Source organism: Lepidochelys kempii, chromosome 2 (genome assembly GCF_965140265.1).
Source record: "Lepidochelys kempii isolate rLepKem1 chromosome 2, rLepKem1.hap2, whole genome shotgun sequence".
Classification (NCBI taxonomy): domain Eukaryota; kingdom Metazoa; phylum Chordata; order Testudines; family Cheloniidae; genus Lepidochelys; species Lepidochelys kempii.
In genome coordinates this window covers 193,733,668-193,753,651 of record NC_133257.1, presented here as the reverse complement: position 1 = coordinate 193,753,651, position 19,984 = coordinate 193,733,668, and the positions used below count along the sequence as shown (strand labels likewise).

The following is a 19,984-nucleotide window of genomic DNA, read 5'->3' as shown; positions in this document are numbered from 1 at the left end:
GTCTCAATTTGCAGTGGGGGAGGTTTAGGTTGGATATTAGGAAAAACTTTTTCACTAGGAGGGTGGTGAAACACTGGAATGCGTTACCTAGGGAGGTGGTGGAATCCCCTTCCTTAGAAGTTTTTAAGGTCAGGCTTGACAAAGCCCTGGCTGGGATGATTTAGTTGGGATTGGTCCTGCTCTGGGCAGGGGGTTGGACTCGATGGCCTCCAGAGGTCCTTTCCAACTCTGTTATTCTATGATTCGCTCACAGGGTGAATCATGCCAGCCATTTCCACCAAGGGAGGAACCAGTCCTCTTGCAATTACCATCTGAGGAGGAAGAACAACTAGTAGAGATGGATCTGAATGTACCACTAGCACTGACAGTGTTTTCATAGTCTCTAGATGAAGCCATGGCACTGGCTTCACCATCTCCACCTGATGATTTCACGTCGTTTCTAAATGTCTTGAGGAGAGTGGCTGACACTCTGCAGGTACGATTTGGGAGTTCAAGTAACTCCTCATAAACTTTTTGGTATCCTGAAAGTGAAGGATCAAGCAGTGTCGTTCTTCCAGTCCATGAAGCCATTATGGAGCTAGCTAAACTTATCTGGCACATGCTGGCAACCTGGGCTCCTACCTCTAAAAGAAATGAGAAAAATATTAAGTGCCATCAAGAGACGAGAGTTTTTGTATACCCACCTGACCCCCAAACTCCCCAGTTCAGGCCCAGATGGAAAGGAGCAGACAGCACCAGGCCAGATCTCCTCCCTCAAATAGAGGGATATACCTGTTGGGCAGGAAGATCTTTACATCAACCAGCCTGCAATTTAGAATAGCTGAGACACAAGCTATACTTTCAAAATAATACTTTATTAATTGTTCTAAATTCCAAGGATTTGCAGACAGGAACACAAAGTGCAGTTCCAGGCATTGATTGAGGCAGGAAAGCTGATAGCCAGATCAACCCTGCAGTCTTCTGTAGATGCAGCTGGCAGCATCATGAGTCATGGCTTCAGCAATAGTTATGTGCAGAGAGCCATGGCTTCACTCTTTGGATTTCCTTGCAATTTACAAGCCACAAAGGGAGGATCTGCTCTTTGAAGGGAATAATCTCTTCAATGACAAGACAGACAAGTCTTTGCACTCACTAAAAGACTCAAGGGCAACCCTGTGTGCATTAGAAATTGACAGCCAAGGCCTGAAGAGAGAGAACCACATCCTGCAGACCTCATACAGTGCTCCAAGTCCTTCTTCTGTCAATAGGCTTAAGAGCTTTTGACAAAGAATCAGAATATACAGCGCAGTAAACAAATGGCTCCTCCAACATGCCTTTCCAGTGTCAACTGCAGATGCCATTCACACACCCAAGTCTGCTCTTTTATATCAAGTACCCATTTGTCTGTTGTGATGGCCCATTTTTTCCATACTTGGAAGGCCATCATAACAGACAAATGGGAACTTGATATAATACATTCAGGCTACATCACTGGGTTCTTCTGTCTTCCCCCTCCAAAAGTCCCCTTTCTCTTCCCTCTTCAAGGATCCCTCTCACAACAGGATGCTCTCCCAAGAAGCAGTCTCCCTCCTTATTCGAGAAGCCATAGAACCAGTACCTCTACAACACTGGTGGAAGGTGTTCCACTCAAATTACTTCCCCATACCAAAGAAGAAAGGGGACTGGAGATCCATTTTAGACCGAAGACAACTCAATATCTTTATTTGCAAGATGAAATTTAGAATGGTTACTTTTGGTATCTATCATCCCCTCGTTGTCCAGAAGGGATTGGTTCATGGTTGACAGTATGAAGGATGCCTATTTTTCCATATACATCCACCCCTCTCGCAGATGGTTCCTGAGATTCATCATAGAGAATGAACATTTCCAATACAATTTGCTTCCCTTTGGTCTTCCAACAGCACCAAGGGTAAATTTACCAAAGTTCTCTTGGTCATAGCAGCTCGCTTCCATTGTCATGGGTCATCAGTCTTCCCCAGATTAAACAACTGGCTACTGACAGGGAAATCTTACCAGGAGATGCTTTCAGCAGCCAAGCAACTGATCAACCTCCAGCAGTCTGCGCATACACTTAGAAAATTCCACTTTGGTGCCAACCCCAGTCCATAGAATTATAGGAACAACCCTGGACTTGATTCCAGCCAAAGCATTTCTCCTGCAGGACAGGTTCCAGGCTATCAAACATCTTGCTGTGCAACTCAGGCTGAGCCCACAAATGCAAATCTGCTCCTGTCTCATCCTTCTGGGTCATATACTTGTACTTACATAACCCCATTTGTGAAGTTATGTGTTTGCTATCTACAGGCCAAGTTTTGCTCAGTTTAATTACTAGCCAGAGACGTTATGAACCAACGACTCTCCCTCCCTCAAGAGGTTAGGGCCTCCCTGAGTTGGTAGGAGAATGAGAATCATGTGTGCGAGAGTCCCATTCTCTCCAACCTGATTACAGAAGACTGTCATCACAGATGCCTCCATGTTTGGCTGGGTTGTTCACGGCACATGGTCAGCAAAAGAAAACAGAATGGACATAAACAGTCTTGAATTGAGAGCAGTTTGTGAGGCTTTCAAGCATTTTTTTTTCATGTTCGTATAGTCTTGCCACATTCTAATGATGCTGGACATTATTACCACTGTGTTGCATATAAACAAATGGGGAGCCATGAGATCCACCTCACTATAATGCTGTAAAACTATGGAAATGGTGAATTCAACATCAGCAGTGCTGCTACCAGAAATAAACACCACCTGGCTGGACAGCCTCAGCAGGTGCTTCTCTCAGGACCATGAGTGGGAACTTCATGACTCAGTAATACAGACAATATTCCATCTGTGGGGGTCCCCCTCCTGTGACTTCTTTGCTGCCTGCAAGAAGAAAAAGTGCCTGAAATATTGCTCGGGGCGAAGGGGTGTGGAGAGGCTTGGGTCAGAACTCCATGGGAGATGTTCTTCTGGTTCACTGGTCAGGACAACTAATGTACGTCCTTCCTCCATCTCCTCAGGACTTGAGGTAACAAGAAGAATCCAGCAGGGCAAGGTGTGGTCAGCATGACGCCACTCCTAAGTGGCCCAGGGCAATTCTGGTTTCCTAGCCTTCTTCAGTTGTTAGCTCATCTACCTGTCAACATTCCAGACCTTCCCAGACCTTTTGACACAACACAAAGGCAGAATCAAGCATTCCAATCCAGACTCACTGCACTGCCAACCTGGTGTTTGCATGAGCATTGAGCTTAGAGAATAAATGCTTGAGAGATATCCAGAAATGTCCAGGCTATTCTCAACAGTAGTAGAAAGGAGTCTACTAAAATACAGTTATTACTATTACTCTATTACCTATTACTCTCTGCTTCCTGAAATGCTTGCTTCAGACCATTCCACCTGTAAACAAACCACCTCCAATGTGGGACCTTAATCTTGTCCTATCAACGATCATGAAAACTCCATTTAGCATCCAGCTTGCTATAGCATCTCTCTATGAAAGTAGCCTTTTTAATAGCCACCACCTCTGTGAGATGGGTGGGAGAGCTAGGAGCCCTTATGGCAGATAAACTATACACAGTTTTACACAAGAATAAGATCATATTGAGACTGCCAACTAAGTTTACTCCCAGGGTGATTTCGGACTTTCACCTCAAACTACTAACTTACATACCTTCTTTCAGAACCATATGCTTCTAATGAAGACGAATGTCTACATTCCCTGGATAGTCTCAAAGCAGTGATTTTCTATCTGCAGAGGACAAAACTGTTCAGAAAGAAACCTAGGTTATTGTTTTGTTTAGCAGAATAGATGAGAAGTAAAGCTGTAATATCCCAAAGGCTCTCTGAATGGATATCTGGATGCAACTTGCTGTGTTATGAGTTAGCCAACACAAGCTCACCACAAGATGTGAGAGTTCACTCTTCCAGAGCCCAGGCAGCTTCAGTATCTTGTTGAAAGATGTTCACATTGATAAAACTGGCAAAGCTGCCACGTGGAGCTTGATACATACCTTTTCCAGACACTTAAGCTATAGTTCAGGCCTCGGCAACTGAAGCTTCCCTGGATATTGTTATGCTCATGTTGGCTGTTTTCCCTCTGTCGCATGCACCTCAGTAATAGATACTGCTCCTTGATAACCCACACTGGAATACAAATAGGGATCAGCATTTGAAGAAGAAAGTAAAGTTACTTACCTGTTCTGTAACTAGAGTTCTTCAAGATGTGTGGCCCCTATCTGTATTCCAGTACCTGCCCCCGCTTCCCCTCTGCTTCAGGGCATGACTTGATTTTTGGTAGCGAAGGAACTGGAAAGGCAGTTAGTCCTCACTGCCCATTGTTTCCTTGGATCAGTGCACAAAGAGGTGAATGGCATAGGTGTGGATCAACGGATGCTGCTGGAAAAAAATTTCAACCTCAGGTGTATGGTATGTATCTGTACCCATAGTGGAATACAGATAGGACCACACCTCTCTAAGAACTCTAGTTATAGAACAAGAAAGTATCCTCCCTTTATTGCTGTTGTCACTGTCCAGGGCATTGCTTTCTTGTCCTGCTGGCAGTTATATCCATTACACTTTTTCAACCTTATAAACCACCTTCAAACTTTTCTACTCTCCTTGGGTTGGGGAGTTCACGGGGAGAAAGTTCATCTCTGGAGAAAATAAAATTACTTAGCAGTAATTATTTTTCTCTGAAGATATATATGAAATCTCCCAGTAGATGGCTATTTCCCCACCCTCTTCTCCTCATTGTTTAGAGTGTTCCATAATTTTTTGCATAATTTTTTAAACTGTATTTTAATTGACTTTATTTTTGGAAATTACCTCTTCCTGTTTTTGGTTTTTTTTTAAGGAACTGACAAGAGAGCATAAGGCATTGACCCCAGAACTTTGTGAGTTGCCCCTAAGGGTTCCCCAGAGGCTTAGAACTTTTACCCATAGGAATTCCTGCCTGGTCAGATACTGGAAGCACAGAGCCAAAAATATTAATGCATTATAATATATAGTTTCAGAGAATAAGTATTACAGTTAAGTAATTTATCTCTAGTAGGCAGTAGTTCATGACACAATTTGGAATTTGCCTAGAACAACAGGTCAAACGCTCCTCTTGTTGCATAAAATGCTGCAGAATTTAGAAGCATGAGGAGAATATTTGAATAGTGTTTTTACATCTTAAAAGTTGTATAAGTATTAATCCTCACAACACCCTTGGCAGAAAGGTAAATATTACCCACATTTTACATATGCAGAAACTAAGATTCAGAGGGATTAAGTAATTTGCCCAAATGCACACAGGCCCAATCTCAGTTCACTAGATTACGTGTATTTAAGGGCTCAGTTTTATTTCCCATCTGAAAACTAACAATAGCTCTGCATTGTAATAGTGAAAGTGCCGTATTATACCAGTGGTTTTCAAACAGTGAACTATTGGTGGTCAACAGAGTATTTCTAGAATTACAACTTTCACAAGGGAGAAACATCTGTCTGTCTTTAAATGCTGATATTTCCAGGAGTATAGCATAGAATCATTGTAGGATTTCCAGTGACTTTCGGCCAACTACACTTCTAATAAGCAGAGTAGTCCTCAATCCCAATCTCTTAGTCCTGTCAGATTGCTTCATACTTATCTTTGTTGGATATTTTGGGGCATAAATTTCATCATGCAGATCCAAAATTGGAAGGGTACCAAACAAACAAGGCAGATCCAAACTGCAACATGGAGAGAGTAAAACCGTTGAGTGCTGTTGGGATAAGAGGAGACTTAAATACTAATAGTGTAGGGCTTTATTTTAGGTAGAAGATATAAAAATGGGAGGGGAGGGGAAGATGGTCCTACTCAAACTGCTACACCCATTGCACTAAAGTGCATCTTGTCTCTTTAATACTTTCCTCATTTTACTACCTTATATAGCTGATTATTGTAATTTTCACAAGGAAGTTGTGGAAATAAGACTCGGAGGTTGGGAATGGAGCTATCCCTGAGAGGATCTCTATTTTAAGTACTAGTGTACAGTGTGAAGACTTCTGAAAATCCATCGTCTTATGCTTAAACATAGCTGCTCAGGGCTAGGAAGTAGTAGTGGTGGCCACCTGTTCCTCCCCTCTGTGCTGCACTGAGAGTCTTAAAAGAGCATGTCTATATGTACAGCGCTACAGCTGCACCGCTGCAGCGCATCTGGTGAAGATGCTCTATGCCGACAGGAGAGAGCTCTCCCATTGGCATAATAAAACCGCCTCAGCGAGCGGCAGAAGCTATGCTGGCAGAAAAGCTCTCCCGCTGACATAGTGCTGTCCACACTGGCACTTATGTTGGTGTAACGTATGCCCTGAGTGACACAAGTTATGCCTACATAAACTGTCTTGTAGACATAGCCACAATGTGGATGGGGTGAGGGAGCAGCTCCAGGAGTAGCCTGCAGTAATCAAGGGGAGGAGCTGAAAGGAAAACTTTGCTCACTGCCTGCAGCACTGTTTGGGTGATTGTGACAACAGGGGCAAATGTGTTACTGTCACTCTAGTTGAGTGACACTTGACACTTAAACAAGCGGGAAGTAAAATTCAGAGTTTATGTAAAATATTTCTGTGGGTATATCTCAGGGTTTTTAAAGGTTAGCTCCCCTGGGGTCTAATCTGTAAATTAAATAGCTTATCAGACACAGCTATGCTATGCTGCTTAACAGTGATCTTGACTGGGGAATGTAGCTGAAGTGGCCCCGTCTCCCATATCCATGAGCTGATTTTGAGCTTGTAGGCTTCTACTGCCTCTTTGTGTTTTGCTGGTGAAAGTACATTAGATACTAGAGAGACTAGCCAGCTTGACAGCTCAGCTTCCAGCAGACTGACTGAAAAGAGGCATGCTACTGATACAGAGCCAAAAATGGCTTGCTTTCTTTTTTCATGATCCTCACTAATTATTTAAAATATTCTCTAATCTTTATTTTTTCCCCTCTCAAAATGAAATATGCTAAACGTGTCTCTCTTTGAGGGAACACTGCATAGCAAAAAATAGTTAAAATGGAAGAATCCATTTGATGGCTTTTCATGGTCAGAAAGGAAACATAACTGTTCTCTTACGCAATGGACACTTTTTCTTAAAAGGTATTATAGTATTTTGTAATGTTAGATGATTTTTTCTTAAATAGGAATTAAAAATATTTTATAAAAGCATTTTATTAATTGACTATGAAATTTGTCACAATAAAAGGGTTGATTAGCTATCCAAAGTGTTGGTTTAAAGGTTAGATGATAGGTATTTTGCAGATGTGCTCAGGACACACTTTTTGCATGCATTTGGTATTCTGTTCAGTTGCCAGAACTGCTGCTGCCTTGCCATGCTATTGTTTCAGTGTCCTCTCAAGCAGGCCGCAGGCTACTAACTTTGCCTTTTGATTTTAATATGGCGTAGCTCAGAAGAACAAGAAAAAGTTTACATGTACATCAGCCTACAGTTGCTTTTGTTTATCATTCACGCTGGCAGTCTGAAATGATAACACTTTTCTTAGAGGGACAAGGTTGGTAAGGTAATATTTCTTATTGGACCAACTTCTGGTGGGGAAAGATACAAGCTTTTGAACTTACATAGAGGTCTTCTTTTCTCTTTTACTAGCAGAAGTTGGTCCAGTAAAAGACATTACGTAACCCACCTTTGTCTCTCTAATATCCTGGGATCAACACTGTTACAACAACAATACAAACAGCTTGTTGCACAGCTCTTTGAAGGTTGTCATCTTAGTTTAAAGTCATGGCAACATCTTACCTACACTGTGGTTTGTCTGTAGTTACTCCCTCACTGAGATACTGCAAAGATTGAATATCTAAACCTGTTTGTAGGATTAGTTCATGTTTTTTAATGTTTTATACCAATAATAAAGGTATTTATTGGTAATATTGTAGAAAGTCCTTTTGACTAAAAGAACACTCTTGCCCCCATCGTAAACAGGATTGGAATAATTAACTCCAGATTAGACCAAAGTTAAGTAATTTAGAGGATGAGTGCTTTGGGGTCCCCTGCCACTCCTTCCTAAACAATTGAGTGGGGCTGGGAGGAAAACATGTGGTTACCATATTGTTGATTCTGCTTTTCATCATATATTTAGAAAGGATAAAATGTGCTTATTTTGTCTCTGTTTTTCAGGGCACCTTTGATGATTACTTGGAGTTGTTCTTACAGTTTGGCTACGTGAGTCTTTTCTCATGTGTGTATCCTTTAGCAGCTGTCTTCGCAGTGCTAAACAACATCACAGAGATGTATTCTGATGCCTTAAAAATGTGCAGGGTCTTCAAACGTCCATTTTCACAACCCACAGCAAATATTGGAGTTTGGCAGGTAACCTGGTTTTCACTTTTCTCTGTTTGCCCTTATATGTTACCATAAACTTAGGCTGCTTGTTGCTCCATCAATTGATGTTAGAGTGTACTTGAGACACCTCTCCTCTTCAATGCCTTAGGACATTACCCATTTCTAGCAGGATTGTAGGGTTTTCAACTATCTGCCATTCTGAGTTGTCTTCCTTAATCCCATCTTCCTTTGGGTTTTTTGGACTGCATATATTGCTTTCATATTGCAGTTGCAAGAGACAGCAGCTTCTTTTTAAGACTGCAGTATCCCATGCAAGTAATAAGATGTTAGTGAGTGTGAAATAGATTGCGGGTGGTGTCAAGTGGGTTGTCTGTGTTAGACCCAGTTTTATTTAACATCTTTATATGGAAGGGGGGACAAAGAGCACAACAATTAAATTAGTATATTATTTTAAATTGGGAGGTGTTGATAATATTGTGAGGGGGGAAATACAAAATGACAGAAATTAGATAGACGAATAGGAAACAACAAAGGAGATTAATCTTGAAAAAATACACAAATCATTTTGAGAAAAAATCATTAGAAATGCACACAGATATTCACTGGGATGGAGTTATATTTGAAGCACTATATTGCTAGATAACACTAAGCGTGATGCTGGACAGCAACTGCACATGGTATACATTTACAGAATGCCTTTTGGGCTGACCACAAAGAAGTAGCCACAACCAGCTAATATTTTAAAACCTTATTGTCTCTGTATGTACTAGGTGTTTAGTGGTCTTTGAAAATGTTTATATTAACTAACATGTTTTAATTTACTTTAAATCACAGTTCCTTTCTGCAGTGTAGATGATCTCTTAGAGAAGTCTTATTGAATTTAATAGTTTTTTTTTACACTCTTTTTATATTATTCTTTTCAGTGAATTGTGGGAATGTGTTTAGTTTTATGAATATAGGAAAGTAAATTCAGGGCTTTTAGTATTTAATTTTGTATATGAGGTGCAGTAGTAAGGTGTTAGATTAGATAGAGGGTATTCTATGTAAAGAACCATTTGAATTATTGTATTGGCCAAGCTGAGTCAATGATTTATTGTCATAGTGAATGTTGTTTCTGCTGATTCATCATGGCAGACACTACATTTTGCCAGTCTCCTTTACTCATAGGAAAATTTCTCATTTATAGGTCAGATTTTCAAAGGTATGCACAATATTGCAGTTATATTATCATGCACCTATTTTATGCATGCTTTTTAGATTATGAGCTCCTCAGTGCAGGATTCATCTTTCTTGAAAGTGTAGAAAGTTCCTAGCACATGTATGCTACTGTAAATAAAAAATAACATTCACATCCATTTATGTCCGTGTAAATCAGCTGCCTGTGAACATGCACCTAACAAGTCAGTCACCTTGCTGGCGTGCACATGTAAATGCTTGATGTACAGATGAAAGCATAAAATTCTGTGTATTTACGTTTGAAAACATGGCTCATTTTATTCCAACAAGTTTTGGCTGGCAGAACGAGTTGTTTAAAAATCTTATTCTGAATTTCCCTGGAGTTTTCATATACTTAATATTCCAATACTTAATATTGAAGATGCAGTCAAAACCTCAGCACAGGACACCAGAAAATTTCTTTTTAAAGTCAGATTTAAATGCTAAAGTACCCCTGATGAAAACTTCGCTCTTTGACACTGATTACGTCGGAGGTGGCTTTCCCTTAGGAACACACTGTACACCAGTCAGTCGGGCGGCTGGTCTGTAGGAGTATGTGCCACTGTTTCCATGCTCATGTTCTGGGTTAGATGGAAGTACTAAAGATAGGGATGCCATTTGAGTTAATTCTGATTTTCAGGGAGATGATTTCATATCCTGCAAATCTAGCTTGTGAGATGTAAATGGTCCCAAAACAACTTTCAGGGCCTATGAAATGTTCATCATATTGTGACGAACAGTGCTTGAATTTTCCCCAGCAAACACAAAGAAGAGCCAACCATAGCTGTAGAGCAGTGGTTCTTAACTTTTTACTGCAGCCTGCACCCCTTTGGTTCTCAAAATATGTTCTCACACCCCTTATCAAAAATCAAAATATGTTCTCGCACCCCTTATCAAAAATCATTGAAGTAGGTCAGTTCTTTAAAACTTGATATATTTTTTTGTTTGTGTATTACAGTAATTGTTAAAAAATGTATAATGTTAATAAATACATAGGTTTGATGAAACAAAGTAGTTGTATTTACGTGCCTGTGCTTAATTTGTGTTTTCGATGATTTACCTTCTAAACAAATCTGGCATGTCTCGCACCCCCAGAAAGGGCATCTTGCACTCCCAGGGCGTGTGTGCACCCCAGGTTAAGAACCACTGCTGTAGAGGTACGGTTTGGAGGGTGCTAATGATGGGTTTTGTGATGGTGTAAGCCTTGTTGTGGACCCTGCTTATGCATTTAAGAGGAGATGTTGACAGGTTCCTGATAGAATCTGTTCAACTTTTCATCCGGTAGAAGTGTAATGCAAAAGAAAAAGGAGGGTAAAAATGTTGGGTGTGTCAGAACTTGTACATGTGGGAGAAACCTTGTCCCAAGAGGAGCAAGAGGACTGGAGGAAGTAGACATATTGATACTAATTATATTCTATTTTTGTTTTATTTCAGTTGGCTTTTGAAACTATGAGTGTTATATCAGTAGTTACTAACTGTGCACTGATTGGACTGTCTCCACAAGTAAATGCACTTTTTCCAGATTCAAAAACGGATCTTATTTTGATTGTGGTATTGGCGGAGGTAAGTATGAGATTTAAATATCTACATGTTTTTTAGTAGCAAATGGCATTTACATCACTTGGAATTTCTAATATCTCATTTGTCATATCTTTTTCTTTCATTTACCAGGAAATGGAAATTCTAGCATCAGAATGGGTTTTTCATTGTTTTACTCTTAGATTAAATTTTTATTCTTGGCGCTTTCATCTACTATGGATGTTGCACCTATGCTCTGCCACATAGTCTGAAATATTATGTGTATGTTGCATTATATATTTCAAGAAGGATTTAATAGTACTAACACAAGAATAAACTTAGTGTAGACATACCCTAATTGAGCTATATTAGGTCAACTTGCAGCCACCTCAGTAATTACTGATGTGGTGCATGTTCACACTACCCTCCTTGGGTCGGTGGACTGTGTCCTCACCAGGAACGCTTGCACTGACCTAAAAGGGGCAGTGTGGGGAGCTGACAGCCCGGTTTCTCAGCTCCGCTGGCAGCTCCCTGCCAGGAGTCTGGCTTCCGCACAGGCCCCTGGGCTCTCGCCAGGCTGCCTCCCCCATCCTCTCCCCATTCCCCGCCGAGAGTGGAGGGAAGCCACCTGGGGCTTCTCGCCCCCTGCCCCTGTTCCCTGCGTGGAGCAGCGGAAAGCCTTGCAGCCTTGTCAAATTCACTGCTCACTGAGCTGTGAAATTGACAAGGCTGCCCTGCTTGGTGGGAGGTTGGGGAGAAAGGGCTGCCTCGGGCTTCTCACCCCAGCTGGAAGCTGGGTCCGAAGCCGCCCAGCTCTCCAGAGGAGTGGGGGCAGCAGGGCTCTAACTGTCCAGCTTTCTTGTCACTTTCATGGCTCCTGCCATGAAAGTGACAAGGCAGCTGATGTAAGGGATGCATCGCCTGAACTACATGGACATAAGCCTTGCGCTTCTTGTGGAGGTGCAGTTGTTATGTTGGTGAAGTAGGGCATTACATCGGCAGGAGGAAGGCTGTCGTGTAGTCACTGACATAATTAGGTCAACATAACTGCTTTACGTAGATGTAACTGTGTAGTGTAGACCAGCCCTTAGTGTATTTTATTCCTTGGGGTCAGATGCTCTCATACTGGGGTTTGTGGCCTCAACAGATCAATAAAGACTTTTTATGGGGTCTACAGATTGTGTAAATCCATTTTTATTGAGGAAAATCCAGACAAATTATCCAAAAATGTTATAAAAGATGTAAATCAGGTATATAATGTATATAAGATGTAAATTATGACAGAGGGTGAGAAAAATTAAAAGGAGTAAGTGAAAGGGAAAGATTTGAAAAGAAATGGTCACTTGATATTGAGGCTGGAGAGAGAGAGAGGAATGTTCCATATAGCAAAAGACTGGAGAGGAAAAGTGTCCCACCCTAGAATTGGCCAGATTGTGTAAAAGGCAAGAGTGCAGGCTGATGTTGGATGAGCAAATAGTGGGAAGGGGAGTAGGAAGACACTGAGGGCTGGTCTACACTACTGCTTAAGTTGTTGTAAATTACATCTCTCAGGGGTGTGAAGAACAGACATCCTCCTGAGCAAAGCAAGTTATATCGACCAAAGCGCTATCCACGCTGGTGCTATTTGATGGGAGATGCTCTCCAGCTGACATAACTTCCACTTCTCGTGGAGGTGGAGTAATTATGCTAATGGGAGAGCGCTGTTGTAGCGTTGTAGTGTAGACTTGCCCTAAGATTGGAAAGTTTATTCCCAGAGGGAAGAAAGCCATTCAGGAAAGGACAGATCAACTGTTTTAAGAGAAAATGTTATTTCTTCTTGCTTTTCATATACAAATGTAAATTTTGGTTCTGTGCTGTTAAGTTTATAATGGAGTAATTGTACTTGTAAATTGATTTTAGCGTTTGTTTGTTTTAGACTTAATTATTAATACAAACAAAGATGTTGGAATAATGCATGTAAATAAAATTATTACCATATAGTGCAATCTTTTTATACTTAATTAACATTGAAATCATTCTATAGAACTGGCTAGTCATGATTTGTTTCCCTGAACTGGCTAGCCATGATTAGACATGGTCACTTAGGATTTGAGAAGGTTAAAGTGTGCTTATTTTTTACTTTGTTGTGTAACATATAGCATTCTTTATCATTGTAAGACTATTGATTTATGTTCTCAATTTGTTACAAATTGAGAAAATAGGATCTTTGACTTTGATAACAGGGAATATCTAATTTTGAAAGTGCTTTTGGACATTGCGTGATTGTGGTTGGACCCTTACAAACAGAGGAGAATGAAAACCATTATACTTGTTTTTTGTTTTTTAGGATTTTTTAAAAATCAGGATGTACTATTTAAAAGCTTGTCAGAAACTGTATGTTTTTAAAATTAATGTTGAAAGTATCACTGCAAACTGGTTCCATGGTTCCCTTAGATTTACATTGCATTACTAGAAATTGTCTGAGAAATACAATAAGAAAATCACAAAATTAAAAACCTTTTTCAGAAGTTAAGAATGTACTTTTTCTTAAGTTTTAAACAAAGCATAGTAAACCAACTCATGATTGTTTATGTGGATTTTTGTTAGTTATGTCAACTCCAGCTCCCACCACAAAAGAACGAAAGGAAAAAAATGTTAAAAATGATGTTTAAAAACTTTTTTTAATGTTTCCAGTCTCCCAAAACACATTTTTTGGTAGTCCATTTTTTTTTGAAAAAACTTAAATTTTATATGTTTTGAACTCTACAGCCTTCTGAGTCCAAAGTTATCAATATCAATCAGGCAATGGTAGAGTGGACATAATCTTGCAAACTTTCTATAATACAAGTTATTGAGAAATGTTATATGAAGACAGTGGAGTTGAAAGAAAGCTTGTTCTCCAGCTGGTATAAAATATTTGTGGCACAAAGATGTGTATATTGGTAAATTAATTTTTTTAAAAATTGTATTGAAACAGACACACATCATGGGCTTACTTTTCATTTACATAAGACAATTTACACTGCTCTGGCAATGTAACTTTCTTCATAATTGAAAAGAAATGCACCAGACTGAACCGGTTGTAATTAGCAGTTATGTTGTGACATGTCTGCTCATTGACTGCAAGAGAGAGAGAAAGGGAGAGAGACTGACTGAGTCTTCTGCCAAATACTCCTGAACCCAGGGGAAAATTTCTTGGGCTGGGAATAAGGAGACTATGAGATCCTATCTCACCTTTGTTGTAAGTTTATATTCCCATATACCTTATCATCACTGTTCCCTCTAAGCTGTGTGCATGTGCGCGTGCACACAGATCCTAAACCCCGCGCACACAGCAAAACACCGCACGCACAAAAATTTGCACAGAAGCACAACAGTTTGCACAGAAGAAATTTTTTGCGCACACGACCTGTCGAAAATTTGCACAGAAGAAATTTTTTGCACACACAGCCTGTAAAAAATTAGAGGGAACATTGCTTATCATCCTTATTATTGACTAAATCCATGAACTCTTTCTAAAAAGCAGTCAAGGACTAGCACCCATCAAATTCACACTCTAGCAGAAAATCTTAATAGGGACCTCAGCAACATTAAGGCAGAAAAATGTCCCCAATGTGTCAGATGTGCCTATCTGTTGTTAAAAAAGAATCTGAGGTCATTGTGTTAAAGTTTTGCGCTAGAGTGATTGATAAAGTTGGAGTATATATTGCTCTTTCCATCTCCAACAGACGCTAAGTGAAAGCCTAATGGCATTTGGAGTGTTATTACCACTGCGGCGGGCAATATGAAAGGAGTGCAAGAGACTTCTCCCTTAATTTGTTATTTCTGTGCTTTTCAGATTTTGAGTTGTCCTGACTCAACCTTAACTGTCACTAAACAAAGTTTTTGTATATGTTGTAAATGAGAATCTGGCTAAACAGTTCTACCTTTCTTTGATAAAATCAAATTTAATTAAAAACTAAAGAAATTGTACTTTTTGGTTAGAGCCAAGCAACCAGAAAATACATCTTTCTTATTTTCCCCAAAAGGTGTTTTTATTTTAGTAGAATAACAAATATTCTTGAAATTGAACTCATTTGTTTATATAGTAACATCTGACAGTATTCAATACTAAAGGCAGAGTTGCATGACGCCATTGTAAGCATTCTGTACCAAACCCTTATATACTTATGAAAAGAAAAAGAGTGTTTTACATTAAAAACCACTAACTATGCCGCTTTCTGCTGTTTCTATGGGAACAAACATGGTATCAGCAAAATCAGAGTAAAGGAATTAAAATATCCAACGTTTCCAAAGTGTTGAAACTGTGATTTTAAAGCAGCTGACCCATTTTCATCAATCCAACATCTGCTTCCATGGCAACATGGTTTGAACTAGCAGTCAGCAGCAGAATTATTGAAAGTCTTTCTTTTCTTTCACTTGTGGATAGATGCTGAATGAGTGCTGCAAGTGCACTTTTCAAACAAATGATTAAAAGTAAATACCTTCAAGCAGGATAAAATCAGCCATCCCCTAACACATCTTTAAAACAGTTACTTGCCATAATAACTGTAGTTCTCTGGGCAAGGTGGGTGAGGTAATATCTTTTATTTAACCAACTTCTGTTGATGAAAGAGACAAGCTTTTGAGCTTACACAGAGCTCTTCTTCAGGTCTCCGAGTGTCACAGCTACATCCAAGGTGGAGTGCCCATATCACATATCCACACTCTTTGGGGAAATGTGCCCTGGGTGTGAAAGCCTGGAAATTTCTAGCCTGCAAATGCCCATTGGGTCCAAGTGCATAGCCATCTTCTCCTTTTGTGCAGAAACCCACAAATACAAAAGGGGACTGGACTCAAACTCCCTCTTGTTTCTTACATTAATGTGGTAATACCTGAGAAGTGACTCTGAAGAAGTTTGGTAAGTGGGTGGGGTTTGTGGATTCATAGGAACAATCATCTTGAAGAACTGTAGTTACTATGTTAGGTAACATTTGTCTTTCTTTGAAAATTGCCCATATGGATTTCCACTGTTGATCACTAGTCTAGGAGGTGTGAAGAGTGTTAGTTGAAAACTGATTGCAGTACTACTTCCCCCCCCCACAAGAAGGAGCCAAATGGAGGAATTATGGTTGCGTAAAGGTGTGTATACAACTCCAAGTAGCATCCTTGAATAATTCATTAATGAAGGTGCTGTGAAGCCATGCTGTGAAGTCTACCTTAGACCGAAAGAAATGTGCCCTAATCTCTACAGACAGGTGAACATCTGCCAGGCTGAAGCAGACAAATGTTAGGAATCCATTTAGGCAGCTTTTGTGTGGAAGATGGACCCATCTTTGATCTTATCTCTGGATCACAAAAACTCCAGGGATTTGTGGATTGGATTAGCCATATTAGTAATAATGAATAGTATGACATCTATAAGTATGAAGCCTGACCTTCCAAGTTTATGAATGTGGTTTGGGAAAAATGGAGACACCTAATGGTTTGTCTTAAGATGAACATTAGAGATCACCATAGATAGGAATTTGGGATGAGACTGCAGGACTATCTTACCATATCCTTATAGAATGTGGTATAAAGGATCAGGTATCAGGAACTAGATCTCACTAATTTCTAGGCTGACATAGTTATAAGGAATGCCATCTTCACATGGTATAATGGTGAGATGGTATAATACTAAGGGTCCAACCATAGCCCCAGTAAACTTCATAAAATCCACTTTAGATCTGTGATGAGGTGGGTCATACATTGGAAAATATATGAAGTTACCCTTTTAGACATTGTTTCTCTAGGGGAAACAAACTGAAAATCCATTGACCAGAGGTTGAAAAGCAGTAATGTTAGCTAGTTAATAAGGCTCAAAATTAACCTTTTAACTGTTTTAAGTGCTGCAGATAATCAAAGGGATTGAGAACCATCTTAGATACACTCCTTTCTGAGTTTTCCAGATGGAGTCACTTCCATTTCATGCAGCAGATCTTCCTTATCAGAGGCCTCCTTAGTTTACAGTAAAGGCTTTGAACTTCTGCAGAACACAGCAGATCCAGTGCCCACAACAATCCAGAAGCAAAACTGTAAACCTGAGAGACTTTGGTGTAGGTGAAGAATCACAACCCAATTCTAACAATAGATGGTAGACTTTGAACTTGGAGTTGTGGTTTCCAGTATTGGTTCTAGTATGCTAGAGAACCAAGATTGATGAGTATATGGGGTTATCAGCAGGATCTTGACTACATCCTATTGCGCTTTCTGGATACCCCAATCAAAGAGATGTTGGGTCCTGTCAACCTCTAGGTAAAACAGTTTGAGGTAGCTTGATGCATAGTGACATCATCATCAAAATGTTTTTTCTTCATTTGCTGTTGAAAAAAAATGAATCCTTACAGATTTTGTGCCAAATTTCAGCTCCATGTGATTTTTAAATTACCAAGATATTAGCCCTTTAAAAACATGGGTTTATAAAGAAAGCCAGAGGTGGATCCATAAGTACAATGGTAATAATAATCCTTTAATTGCCTATATTGTAGGGAAATTCCAAGGGAGAAACAACTGTGTCCCTTACTGACATGACCAATCCTGGATGTTTCCTTCTGTGCCTTGTGGTCCACCTCAGTGGTCATAGTGGCATCCATGGGCTGCCTGTTGCCAGCAGTTCTCAAGACCCCCTATCTCCTGCTGAGGAGATCATTGAGGGAGATACTGTCCTGCTCCATCACTTCCTCCTCAACAGCCCCAACCTCAGTAGGAGTTTGTTGAGGAACATGAGACTAGAGTAGATAAGGAGATGACAACACAAACTAACATTTCATCATTGTCATGAGATAAGACTGTAATGCCTCCCCCATCTTCTATAACTGATGTTTTCAAGCAGTTTCAGGAGCTGATGAAATATATTGCTGATTCATTACAAATTCTGATAGAGGAGGTCCAGGATTTCAACATAAGCTTTTGGACATTCTACAGACTCTGTTTGAGTGACTGCCAGTGAATGAAGCCTGACTGGATTCTTTCAAGAACATATGGCAAACTCATTTCACTACACCGTCTACTTGCAAACAGGCTGATAAGAAGTAGTACGTCCTGATAAAAAAATCTGTATTTTTTGTTCTCCCACCCTCCATCAAATTCTTTAGTTTTGGAGGCTGTCAATGAGCATGGCAGACATCATCATATGTAGTCTACACCTTCCACTAAAGACCAAAAGTGACTGAACCTATTTGGTCATAAGAGCTACTCTTCAGCGACCCTGCAATTTTGGATCACAATAACCAAGCCCTAATTGCAAAGTATAACAACACAATTATGATAAATTCAACAATTGAACAGCTTTCTGTGGAACAGTGTGAGCAGTTCAAGGCCATCTTAACTGCAGGTCAGCTCTTAGCAAGAACTTTATTGTAAGCCTCCCAAGATGCAGCCAACACTGTGTCCCCCTTCCATCTGTACTGCTGTACTCCATCTGTACTGCATAAAGCTTCTTGGCTACAGCTGTTTGGCTTTCCTATGGAGGTCTAAAATGCCATAAAATACCTTCTTTTCTATGAATTTACTCTCTTCTCTTAGTCCGTGGACAAATTTCTCCATACCTTGAAAGATTCCAGGGCTGCACTCAGTCCCTTGACATATACATGCCTGCAAACAAAAGAAAATTTAGCAGGTCACAAATGGTGTAGAGATCCCACCTGGTTCAGTTCTCCAATTACCACAGGCCTTCTGACCTCCTAAAAGAGGCCGAGATATCACAAGAACAGACTGCCTATGGCAACTGCTATCATCCATCCATCCATCCATCCTCTTTGTCCAAATGTCAACTTTGACAATTTGGTTCAATGTCTGGAGCATCCCTTCTGCAGGAAGCTTCATCTGTACCATTCCACCCACTTCCCTCCCTTTGGACTCTCTCTCTCTCTCTTCCCCATTTTCAGCCTGCATGGGATCTGATTACATCTGATAAATGGGTTTTGGAGGCATAACATCGGATTACTCCATTCCTTTACCTCCATCCCTCCTCCCCACTGTTTTCAGGGATACACCTCATGAACACTTGCTGAGACAGAAAGTCATCTCTCTTGTATGTATGGGGGGGCCATAGAAACAGTTCCAGTCTAGCCCGGGGGAAGGGATTCCATTCCAAGTATTTTCTGGTCCCCAAAAAGGATGTGGGATGGGAACCGATATTAGATCTCAGATTCCTAAACACCTTTGTGAAATCATGGAAATTCAGGATGTGATTTTAGCAGCTATAATTTCATCATTGGCATCTGTGGATTGGTTTGCAGCCCTCTATCTTCAGGACACGTATTTTCATGTCTCAATTCACCCACACACCAGAGGTTTCTTCGTTTTACAGTCAGCCAGGATCACTTCTAGCATTGAGTGCTTCCCTTCAGCCTCTCCTCTGCCCCAGAGGATCATGCCTCAAAGATTATGCCAGTGGTAGCCACCAACCTACGTTGACATGGAGTAATCACTGACAGATAGACTTCATAGGAGCCCCTCTGGGTGCTATAACAGCCAGAGCTTACCTTCCTGTGGACAGATTTATGACTCTAACAGACCTCATTTCCACGGTTCAAATAAGCCCCCAGATGTTGGGAAAAAGTTGTCTTCAACTGCTAGGACATCTGGCGCCTTGTACTTTTGTAAGATAACATGCCAGGTTACATCTTTGCTGCTTCTAAGGATGGCTCAGAATAGTTTATATCCCAAACAAGCACAGTCTAGACAAGGCAGTGTCTGTCCCTTGCTGGGTACTAGAATTGGTAGAAAGACCCTTACAGAGTCTGCGCAGGAGTCCCTTTCACCCAACCTCCCCCTACCATTACTACAAATTGGCTATATCCTGCCTGGGATGGGGAGTGCATGTAGTGGGACACACCATTCAGGGCAGATGTTCTGTCCAAGAGTGCTTTATGCACATCAACCTCCTGGAACTGAGAGCAGTTAGGAATGGCTACATCCACTTCCTTTAGTTAAGCAGGGTCAAATCCATCAAAGTCATGACAGACAATG

At 40.5% G+C, this 19,984-nt stretch overlaps 1 protein-coding gene across 5 annotated transcripts in view; it reads left to right on the top strand.

Moving 5' to 3' along the window:
* ANO10 (anoctamin 10) overlaps nucleotides 1-19,984 on the top strand; it is a 257,869-nt gene that overhangs the window by 60,662 nt on the left and 177,223 nt on the right. For all 5 annotated transcript variants that reach the window (XM_073333329.1, XM_073333328.1, XM_073333325.1 and 2 more), the window contains 2 exons: nucleotides 8,114-8,305; nucleotides 10,928-11,056. In XM_073333329.1, the coding sequence (XP_073189430.1) occupies nucleotides 8,114-8,305; nucleotides 10,928-11,056 (321 nt within the window). The remainder of the gene's footprint in view (nucleotides 1-8,113; nucleotides 8,306-10,927; nucleotides 11,057-19,984) is intronic.